General features: G+C 35.6%; 1 protein-coding gene across 1 annotated transcript; it reads right to left on the bottom strand.

Annotated features, from left to right (window-relative positions):
• Nucleotides 1-204: 204 nt before the first annotated feature.
• On the bottom strand, nt 205-11571 carry LOC131148571 (protein STRICTOSIDINE SYNTHASE-LIKE 3-like). The gene is made up of 4 exons (XM_058098363.1): nt 11039-11571; nt 2800-3075; nt 1507-1674; nt 205-738 (listed from the first exon to the last, which is right to left on the bottom strand). The coding sequence occupies exons 1-4, from the start codon at nt 11365-11367 to the stop codon at nt 336-338; spliced, it is 1176 nt and encodes a 391-aa protein (XP_057954346.1). The 5' UTR covers nt 11368-11571; the 3' UTR covers nt 205-335.
• Between the last annotated feature and the right edge of the window lie 811 nt (nt 11572-12382).

Below are 12382 nucleotides of genomic sequence, written 5' to 3'. Positions count from 1 at the left end.
ATTGCAGTTTTCTAAACTCGATTTCATGGAGTGGATGATTGGGAAATATTTTCTCAATTGCATCAACTTGGAACATATTCAATTAAAAAGAGAATTATTTTGGGGAAAAAAACTCCCAATTCCAACCTCATTCATTGTTTTGAATCAACTGGAATCATTTTGCCAAAAAAGAGCAAGAAATCCAGTAATTGAGAGAGAGAGAGAGAAAGCCAAAACCAACCCTTTAATTTATCTTGAAAATGTTATTATATCATCATTCAACATAAGATATTGGCCATGAGCACCAAAAAACAGAGTCAGTATTGGTCCGCGACCATTCCAATTTCATGTTTACCTCATTCTAAGGAGTATACTGCAACAAAAGGCATCAACACACTTCCCATCCACAACTTCCCATCCTTCTCCTCCACCTCACTAATTGCTCTAACAACCTTACCCTGAGTGTCCTCCAAAATCTGCAGGAGCTTACCTTCTGGGCTGTATTTGACGACAGCAGCATGAAGCTGGCCCCCAATTTGAAGCAGGTACTGATACTTTGCCGAAATTGGTAGACTGAGAAAGAGTTTTCGAAGTTTTGGATATCGCGCACACATGTGAGCATACATTGTCCGGCGACAGTGGATTGCCACCCAAAATTCTCCTCTCTCATTTGTTCTCACGTTATCAGGAAATCCTGGTAAAATGGCCAATACTTCTGAAGTTCCTGCCTTCTCGCCTTTCAACCAGTACTTTCGCAGTCTGCATGATCAGAAATTAAAATACATCAATTACTATAAGATGATCATTGGGGTTTTTTTTCTCTACTAGACTGACTTTTCATACTCCATAGAAAGATTTCTTGCGGGCTATTTAGAGCACAACATCTAAAACATCATTACTTCCTCTGCCATTGTAGTAATTACCCATCAGTGCACCATGTTTGGAAATATCGTGTTTTCCCAGTATAGTACAAGAGCAGTGTCATATTTAAAACAGAATACTGACCCATCCTTGCATTGTGACAGTACTAAACTATTTTTCAATGTAGTAAAAGGCCTCATTCCCCATGGAACTGCCAACACAAAAGATATAATGATTGGAAATGTAATTACTAGGGACTGAGCCTCTTAAGTTAAACCTTTTCAACCTACATTAAAATGTGGGTGGTACCTTCCTTTTTCACTGAAAATAACCTCCAGTCCCATTGAAATTATGTACAGTGAACAAACGTAAAGATTAACAAGACAACACCATGCATATAGAATACTAGCTGCCAGCTGGCACTAAAAGGCATGCTTCCTTCAATTTGGTTCCAACTCACCCAGTAAATTTTGTATGGAATGACAGCTCTTTTTTTCTTTTTAAAGGCCAAATGTGGAATTAAATAACAAAATAAAATCTAGGTTCCTGTGTATACTAGGTCCTAGCTATATGTGGGGCTCATGCAAAAATGAGCAAAACCATGAAGGTATGGATACCATCAGTCAAAAGTCGAACATATTTTGAATGGAAGGATAGCAATCTCACCTGCCAATTGATGACTCACAAAAGACAAAGAAAGATCCGTCCTTGCTCAGAGATAAGCCATTAGGGAATTGGAGATTCAACAGAAGAACAATGGTTTCCTTTGTAGCTGGATTGTACTTCAGAACCCTCCCACTATCCTCTGCAGAGAAAACCAACTGCATGAAGTTCCTGAAAGAAAATACTTAGTAAGAGATAGGGCACAGTGAGAAAATGATAGCAATGCATATGGGGAAAGCAACATTGAACACCGAAGAAATCTCCATCATGTAAATGGCCAAATGAGATATGTCCTCAATGCAGCCCTCAGAACTTGCAGGAATCAGATTGAAGCTCTTAAAATAATAGTGAATTGTCAGGAGCTGAGCTGAGGTGTAAGCACTTCTTTGGAAACTGAATTAACTTTTCTGCATTGATTGTAAGCACTTCTTTGGACCATTCAATATTTTCTTTGGACCATTCAATATTTTCGGTTCACCCAAGAGAGCGAATGCCGCAGTTACAACTGACAGTTCAACTCATGCAATCTTATATTAATGTCAAATAATTAACAGAGATGATTAGCATTTTTCAACCTGGCGATTCTTGATCTCACAGAACATCTAAGAAAGAACTGGTGCTTATTTCTACATTTATTATCTCAATGAAGACCCTTGAGAGGTAAAGGAAGAAAGTAGCTACACAAGAAATTTTTTTGAAGCCTCTGTCAATTTATAAATAAGGAAACGAAAGCACTCAGATTTGGAATCCAATTAAGTAATTTTCCCTCATTTTTAGATTTAAGAAAAAAAATTTAAACATAGTTGAAAGAAGTTGCTCGAATAATTAATCTTTTTATTAATAAAATTATGAATCAAAAAGACATATGGTACAATTATCATTATTTCAATAATCCCAACCATATTATAAATTGACAAATCATCTATAGCAAGAGAACATGAACAATCAAGTCAGATTATCTCATGGGTCAGCAAAATGGTATCAACACTATATTTATCATGTGCAGAAAAAAATTACCTCATGCATTACACCAAGATCTGGTTCCATGCATATTCAAACAGAAATAACAAAAGAAAAATAATAGGATATGGGAGATTTTAAATCATTTAATCATTCATACCAACGTTTTCTCTCTTACTTTTGGTATATGCACCAAAAAATAAATGCTGCCATTTTGTTAAGAGAGGGAGGGAAAGATAGACTTGGGGGGGGGGGGGGGGGGTTTCCTCGTCATTATCGAATTACATCAAATGTGCATTGCCCTAACATTAAAAAGGTGTAGCATTAAGCTCGTACCTCCTCTGATATTTAGTGCTGCTATCTGTAAAATAAACATTTCCTTCATCGTCTATGTCTAGATCATTTGTGAATCTCAGAGGCCCTCCTTCTGCTTCACTTGCAAGTGATTTTGCCAACCCACCCTCTGGTCCCACCTTCATCAGCCCAAAATATGCATCTGCAATGTATAAATCACCTGTTTTCTTGTCAAATCGGAGCCCCAAAGGCCTGCCACATATGTGCTCATTCTTCAAGTAACTCAATGGTGAAGGCTTTGGGCTACATAATTCTGACCTGAATCCCAAATAATCCATGGAAGGGAAAAATCATTTAAAGCAAGATACAAGATACCTGACAGATGAGGGAAAAAAATTAAAGTAAAAAGGAAAACTGAGTTCTTTACCAAATTTCAGCAGCATGTGACCAGTAGATTTGGCATGAGACAACATTTCAATTCAATCAACACCAAATTGGAACTCGTTAACTCGATGACACATGATGCAGTGATTTGAAGAAGGTTAAAATGGAAAAAAAACCAAACTACATATCACAAGTCATCAAAAAATGCTTATGTTCATATAGGGTGATAGACACACAACCATTGTTTCACACATCACAGAAATACATATCAAGAAATGGCCAAATAAATAAATAAAAATATACACACACACACACACACACACATATATTCATTTACATATTCAGAATTTATTCCCACATGCTCTCTCTCTCTCTCTCTCTCTCTCACACACACACAAACACACACATGCACACGCACACGCACACACCAGCACCCACACACAAACACAAACACATAGAGATGTTGCACAACTTAATTAAATGCCATTGTTCATTACCTTCCATTTAACTTCAGTCACTCCATAATATAGCTAAAGGAATGTCCATCCAAGGTGAAGCTTCCATCTAAGAACCTCAATTCTACTCTTCTCAGAAAACTTTGATAGAACCTCACTCTATTTTGACAAAGCATAAACCTCAAAATACTTATATTTGCTCATATGCCTATAAGTGTATTTTATTTTATTAAGTAAAGATGGAGTTATGACATAATTTTGCAACTTCTCAAGAGTTATTACGTGAAATAATTGCCTTCATGTAATTAAGTTAAAATCAATTTTATCTAGAATGTGGAGCATTCCAGTTCATTGAACAAGAACAGGATTGTCATATGACACATACTCTAAAACGTGAAACGTTAGGGGTATACTTATATAGATATATTGGTGAAAAATATTTAATGACACTTGTATATTTTTGGGAGGATGTTGAAGTGTTTCACAATTCAGAAGATATCTTTTTTTTTTTTTTTCTGTGAAATTGATAAATAATGAATTAGGATAGAATTATAATGTGATAATTTTCCACTTTAACTAATAAAAAAAATGTTATATGAAAAAAATTAAATTAAAACTTGGGATCATTAGATTTAGCATTTCAGAATGAAAATGCACCATGTTTTGGATGTTTGTGCTAAATACAATATGTTTTGGATGTTTGTGCTAATACGTGGTTTGCTAGGCTTTATTCTTTTATTGTAACTATGTGTTAGATACATCAGACATATTTATTTGAAAATATTATGTGTTAGCTATATTTTAAAATTTCATACATGTTTCTGCCTGTATCATGTATAATTTACATAGACACTTCTAACCTTGACTCTTCAAAATCTTTTTACTTTCCCATGGTTGCATGTGCTTCTGCGTTCACTTTGTATAACTATCCTCCCCACAGTCATTAGTTTTCTTTGCACATGCCTGAACCATCTAACAAGATCATTCATTTCCTATTCTATCTTTTGTTACATTGCCACTAATTCATTTGTACATTTTCATCCAGCCAAAACACTTTTAGCGAATATATTATTTCTTGACTAACAGCAGTTTCCACTTCATCCACCAACTTCACTCATAAACAATTGATCCAAGATAATGAATATGGGGTCATGCTAACTTACGAAGCACCACAAGGTAAACTCTTTCATCAACCATTGCTGCTTGCATTTTCTTCATCCATATGGTGATTAGAGGCATAACTTTATGATTCTGAGGTTTTTTATGGTTTTGTCTATGCAATTTTATGAGTATGCATGCTGGATTATGAAGGCTCTATTGTTTTGTCATATGCCTTTATTCACACTTATATATCACTTAACCTTATTTGAAGGCTGATTCCAAAGATAGGGTCAAGGGCTGGTTGGGGGTTGTGAACCAAAATGTGTTAGGTTTAATTAATTAGTAGGCTTATGCTTATGGGGGTCTTTTGTAAATAGGTGTCGTAGGAGCTTGTTTCTAGTTTTCTTGTTTTTAGTATTTTCTGTAAACTAAAATGCAATTGTACTGTAAAATGGGGCTTCTCTCTCTCTCTCCTTTGCACTATATCACAAACTCGTGAAGAAACTCAAATAAGACATTTGCCGTTCTACTGATCTTTTAAGTGCACTTGTACCACTAAAAATGGATGACTACCCTTCAACAAGCGAATGCACCAGATCCCATTAGAACTCCGCAGTTAAGCGTGCTTGGGCAAGAGTAGTATTAGGATGGGTGACCTCCTGGGAAGTCATCGGGTTGCACGCCTTTTTTTTTTTTTTTTCTTTTAAAAACCCAAACTAATATTTGAGAGAGGTGACTAGGCTTCAATACTATATATACAAAAAGAGATTAGTGTAGTGTCTGGCCTTCAAAACCAAATTCTCATTTTTTAAAATTATAAAAAAAACTTAAAATTTTTCTTGGCCACACCCTATTTGTTGGCATGTTTTTTCTACTTAATAAAATAGTAGTCTAGGAACATATTAGTTGTATCAATAATTTTCCTTCCCCCTCCCTAACATTTTAATTAACTTTCTAAATTCTCCATCTCTCCAAATAAAGTCTCTTCCTTTTTTTTTATCATACACTCTCTCCTTCATTTTTAAATTTCTTATATTCTAAAATATCCTAAAATAAATAGAAATTCATTTTCTAAATTTTTTTTCACAATGCAAAACAAGATAAATTCTTTTCTCTCTCTCTCTCTCAAAAAAAAAAAAAAGGACAAGAATGTAAACCAACACACATACCAGGTGACAAGTTAGATTGAAATAAAAGATACAAATGCCCAAGCAACATTATGATGCTCTCTCATTTTGGACTTAAATCTTTGAAAAAATTCCTAAAACACCTTTCAAGCTATTACTTTCTTTTCAATTCATACCACCTATGCATTTAACATAATTACTGATAAAACTGAACCTTTGACAATTAATTAGGACTCCAAGGCTGCAAAGCAGTCAAGGCCTCAACTTGTTTTCAGAACATTTTAAATAAGCTAGAGCACACAGTATGGAATTGAAACTGGGGCCTAAATTGTATTAAGACCTTACTTATTTACATAATTACATCCTTAAGTTTTAATTGATTATAAAGATTCATTTTATATTATATGGTAATAATTTTTAAGTTTTTACTTAAATTTTAAATAATCTAAATAGTTGTCCCAAATTTTGTAAAAAATTTATATGTTGAGTTTTTCCCTCAGATGTAATTTTCAAAGTCATCTGAACTGATACGTGAAGTGACTAACAGTTTCTAACCTTGGATTATTTCCTAGAGTAATCTTTAAAAATTTGCCATGATAAAAAGGGGAAAAAAATAGAAATTTCAACAAATAACTTATATACTATAGAAAATATGATTATACATACACTACTAAACAATGAAATGAATTAGAGATAAAGAACTCTATTCTTACTTACAATTAAAAAAAAAATCTAAACAACATAAAAGGCAACAAATAAAAATGTTCTGCAATGATTTCTTAAAATCTAATGGAATCCAAAGCAGTAAAAACATCAATATCAAGATTTCTAGACCATTCTTCGATAAAGAATAATGACAATAAAGACATCTTCTGAAAATCCTCTCTCAAGTTGATAATAGTGAAGAGGACAAAAGCAGAGTCAACAGAATATATATTTTTATAGTAATAAAAATGAATAGCAATGGCATATTTCTTAAAAGTAAAATAAATATAAATTCATTTTTTGAAGTATAAATTCATTTGCATGGAGAAAGACCTGACGACAGAAAAAATGAAAAAGAAATTACTTTATTTCAAATCCTAGGATGGGGTGAGGTCCATGAGGAAGTTTGGGATGAGGGATGGGTGAACCCCAGGATCACCCAAGCCTAGGAGGCCTTCTTATAATTAAAAAGGAAAAAATGAGTAAGAATGAGGAGCCTTTTATGAAAAAGAAGATTAACACGTAAGTTACAAGACAGAGTAATAAAAAACACTCCTTCTAAAAAAGAAAACTAAAAAGTAAAATGAAAAGAGATTAAAATCTGTCAGATGATAATATGCTATTTTAGTAATTAGGTGGTCTGAAAGGGGAAATTTTGTCCCTTATGTCCTATTATTATTAATAATTAAAGAGGGTAGACTTGGAACTGTACATAAGCTCCAGGAGACTGCCAACTTATCTTCTTCCTCTCATTTCTTCTCTTCTTCTCTTCACGCTCTCTAATCTCAAGTGCTGTATTTTCTTCATTGATACTTCAATTATTTCTGATTTGCAAGAAGTGCTGAACTTCTCTTCCTTTCTTCCACTCTTCCTTTCTCTCCCTTGTCGACTCTTAAAAATCAAGATCTCTTCTCTGGTTGTTTAGGGTTTTGTATCCTCTTCTGAGCTGTGAGCAACTCTCGTGGGTGTTGTTTGTCTCCTGGTAGCCTGCTCACTCTGCTGATATAAGACAATCACATGCTGTTTCTTGCAGAATGCAGTTGTTATATGATGCTTCCTCTAATTGATTGTTCAGTAATGATACTATTACGATGTTGCCAGCACACACAAGCTCCTGGTCATGCCTGCATATGCTTCTAACTGTTGCTAGGTTGTTTATTAGGTGTGCACTGCTGTTTAAGAGCTTGTAATTGTTAGTGGTGGTCCACTCTCTTCTGTGTGGTCAAAGCCAACTTTGGCAGTGAGATATAATTTATGTTTGTTCTTCCTTATAATGTAACTCTAGTTCTATGATTGTAGCTTCCTCTTGAAGTTCTAGACCTTTGAAGTTCTGGAGTGCTATTTTCTGCTACTGTGTGCTGCCAGACCTTGCGTTGTTGCTGTGTTGTTGATTCTTGGTACTTGTGTGTGCCAATGTGGTGTTTTGGGGTGGTTCTAATGGCCTTTACAAAGACAAATTCTGGTAATACTGTTAGTGTGCAAAACACAACCATGAAATTGGTTGGATTCTCCAACTATCTATTAATGTCTGAGGCAGCAATTAATGTTTACTAATGGGATTAATGCAAAAAGGAAGTCCAAGTATCTGCTGCATCTCTTCCATCTCCAGAGTCCAAGGATTATGAATATTGGATGCAGAGAACGAAAATTCATTCTCTTCGGTCTGCCTAGGAAGACACTGTTGTGGGAGTGTCACGATACCATGAGGGCTGGCCATTAAGGATGGCACTAGGAATGGCCACGCACGTGAGATGAGGTGATTTGAGTATACCCAAACTTGTCTCACCTGTCAACGAGACAAGGTTGAGCAGATGAAGATTGTGCAGCTGGAGCCCTTTCTTGCCGTGAGAGAGTGTCTCACTTGACTTCATAATTTACTTGCTTGGAGTCAAGTGAATAGGGTCTATACTTGTGGTCATAGATAGGTAGTCAACATGTTTTTCAAGAACATTGTGAGTTATGGGGGTGTTCACATCATCAATGATTGAAACATGATATTTCACGAGAAATTTTTGGTCAAAACTTTTCAAAATCTTAGATTCACAGCTAGTCATCTCCTCAAGTTGTTACTCGAGTGATGGCCAAATACAGTCACACAATGGACTACTAGAAGAATACTTGCAACATTTTTCATCGAAGCCAACAATAAGAATTAGGTGCAATTACTTGCCATGGCTCAATTATTTTTCAATGCCCAAAAGGGATCAACAGCCAAAAAGTGTCCCTTGGACCTTGTTACGAGCTATTACTTCACATAGTGGATGAGCAAAGGAGTTCGAGAGTGTAAAAATGGAGATAAAATATGGAGATTGCCCAAGCCCACCTAGAGCCAGCTATGATGGAGAAAAGGGCAGATCAAAGGGTAAGACAGTTGCATTTCAACGTGAGAGACCTGGTGCTTGTTAAGTTTCATCTAAAACAAATCAGGTTACTATGGGGTTGAGTAACAAGGATACTTCGATACGAAGGACTAGTCCTATCTTGGCCAAAATTGGGAAGACTATTACAAGATTTATCCTAGGGCTTGAATGAGAGTGCACCTTGTAATTCATATCAGCTACCTCAAGCCATTCTATGCTGGCACTAAAAATTCAAAATAGTTAGTCATGATAGAAACCCACCCCCCTAAAGACCAAGCAACCTGATAGAATAGATGTTGAAGAGATCCTTGTAGATAAAAAGCTCACATTGTTAAAATGACAATTACACAAGTTCTTAATTAAGTGGAAGGACCTCTGAGAGCAAAACCATCAGAATGTTGACCATGAAGTGCAGAAGAATGTCATGAGCTAAGATTTTCAGGACCTTATGCCAATGAACCAAGCTACTGACGAGGGGTTCGGGAGCTCAGCTCGGTAAGAGCTTGTTTGAGCTCATTCATTATATAAATGAACAATTTCCAAGTCCAATTTTGTAGCTCGTTTAATAAACAACCCGAACCTAAACGTGAATGGGCTTGACTTGTTTCAACTCATGCGCAACTCGATTATAAGCTCAGATTGGACTTGTTTAATAGACTTGAATTAGGTTCATTTATGAGCTAGTTTAATAAGGTCGAATTGGGATTAATAATTGTAGTAGGCTTAAAAGTAGGAATTAATTATTAGGGCAAGGGCTTATTTAGCTCCAATTCCATAACCTAAATTTAGTGATAGGGCCAATGCCATAGGCAAATAGGCTAGCTTAACGGGGGAAAAGAACTCTAAAATAGTATTGTTAAGAGCCCCTTTTCACCTTTTTTCCTAATAGAACCCTAAGAGCCTCCTACCTCTCAGAGTGAGAGGTCCCAAAAGAACCAAACTATTTGTGATAAGGGCTTTTGAGCTAGTTTATTTGCACAATAAAAAGCTTGAGCAAGTATATTAGAGTTCAGTCTAAACTCAGCTCATAAAACAAGCTTAAGCATGCAAAGCTTGGCTCGGCTTGGTTCGTTAGCAGCCCTACTTGTCTTGTCTTGTGCTCATTTCAAGATGTAAATTGTATTGTAGGGTTTAACTTTCAAAACAAGTAGTGCCCCAGGAAAAAAGGTAATTATGAATCCTCATGCATAATGATGTTTCCTTGTGTTAGAGTAGGAATGCATAGAAAGCTCTTTAGGGGATCATTGCAAATTTCACTAACCATTGTAAATGTGTTTAGCCTACTTGCTCACTAAACACACATTGTTTACGGAGGTGTAATAAGATGAATCACAGTGTCATATTTGATGCTTGTGAATGTATTCATGTGGGAAGTTCACTGCTAACTTTTGACTGACTAGTTAAACTTGTGTGCTACAATTAGTACTGCATGGCCCTTGACATGGTGTGAAGTGTTCCACCAATGATAAATGTGCCTTTGAACAAATAATATATCATTTTCTACATTTAATTTCTTCATATGTTTTGAAGAGATTAAATTTCAAATAATATGACTGCCATGACACAGTCACTGGAAATTAATCAGTAGTTTAGTCCTATAAGTAAAACTGTAAAACATATCAAATCAATCAAAATTCGTTTTACTCTCTCTCTTCTTTCTTTCCTAGCCAAATAAGTGTTTGTAGAGACTTTCTGAAGAGAAATATTTTTGTTTGCTGCCTGCTGGTTTTCTTGTATTCTAGAGGAAATTTGCAATATTTTCTTGCAATAATCTCGTTTGAGTAGTGGTAAATATCATCTTAAAGTTAATGAATTATTAAACCATAAAATCACAGTTCTTTTGTTTGAATTTATACTCAGAACCCCAACTGCCCAAACAATTTTAAATTAGAGTAAGTGTATCTCTGCTTTGGCAAATCCCAGAGACAAACTCAGCAATGTACAAAAGCTTGCTATTCCCTAAATCATTCCACATTATCCCCTACTGCAAGACTAGAACATTGGACGAATCCCTCCAATGTCAGAACTAACAAGCTTTTTAATTTTTTTTTTTTTACCATCATCGTCATCTCTCTCGCACGAACCAGAGAAAGAACAGAGCTTCCAAAACAGAGAAAGAGCAAAAACTTAAAGACTTGAGCAAACTCACCGATTGGGCGAAGTGTGAGCGAACTCAGTCCACGCCTCGCCGTTCCAGAACACAATCCGGCCGTCAGCGACACCGGTGTAGGGCCCACGGCCCTGAGGATCGAACACCATGCTCTCCGGCCCCTGCACCTGATTCAAAAACCTAATTTCCGACTTCTGCAACAGATTTTCGCCGTCCTTCTCGATGGGAACCTCCGACCACGGGGGCATGTCCACCTTGAACGCCTCGAAGTCAGGGAAGTCGTATACGGGGCTGTGCTTGAAAGGATCGAGCCCGCAGTAGATAGCCACTAAGAGGAGCACGACGGCGAGAGCACGTGTTGGAGACATTGCCTGAAGCACGAAGTTCGCCGGCGGGAGAGAAAGGCGGGCGAGGGGAGAGGGAAGATAGCAGTGGCATTTGTTGATACAGGGAGAAAAACGGTTAGGTGGGAAGATGACGGGTGGGCGGGCAGATCGGCATGTGCCACCGGACTCTCCTTATTTTCCAATTTTTCTCTTATGTTTCGAGAAGCCTTGAATTTAGATATGGAGAAAAAATAATCTAAAATTATATTAAAATTTATACAAATTTATTAAAATCTAAATGTAAAATTTGAATTTTTGCTCCCAAACATAGTACAAGAGATCATTTGATCTTGGGCTAGTGAACTCAAAGCCCGAACCCTTGGATTTGCGATTAAGGAGATAAAAGTAAAAGCCATATGCTAGTAAAATATTACACTAAGATAGATTGTTTTGTTTATATTTTTCAGGTTTTGTTTATTAATATTGAATCCTTAAAAGCACTCTTACCTGCATTCGGGACTTGGGAGCATGAAATTTAAATTTTAGATTTGGATTTATATGAATTTTTGGACAAAATATTATATTAAATTATACGAAGTTTCTTCCAAATCCACACCAAATTATGTATATATATGTGTGTGTGTGGAATTCTTTGTGCCATTGTTACTAAATTTTGGTCCACATTTGAACAAAGGTTATAATCTATTTTAATTTGTTTGAAATTAGTGTTTGGACATGTTATTTTGTTATATTTTTTTCTTATTAACTAGTTTAAGGTGTATGAGAATGATCTAATTTTAAAATGTTGAATGAAAACTTAAATACTTGAATAAAGTTTCATGACATATAACATTTAGTTGGATTGTCATATTTAAAAATTTATAATTTAAAAAAAAAGGAGTTGAAAGATAAATATTTTATTACTTGAATAAAAAAATTAGTAGATTGCCAAATTCTTACATGTTATTCTTTTTCGGTCATTCAAATGAGAGGAATGGAAATTTTAAATTTCAAAGGATGAAAAATGCTCACGTTCCGTTCAACTCATAAAAGAGGG

This window comes from Malania oleifera, chromosome 2, assembly GCF_029873635.1.
Source record: "Malania oleifera isolate guangnan ecotype guangnan chromosome 2, ASM2987363v1, whole genome shotgun sequence".
NCBI classification, from domain to species: domain Eukaryota; kingdom Viridiplantae; phylum Streptophyta; class Magnoliopsida; order Santalales; family Ximeniaceae; genus Malania; species Malania oleifera.
The sequence above is the reverse complement of the archived record's forward strand: the minus strand, read 5'-3'. Positions and strand labels throughout refer to the sequence as shown.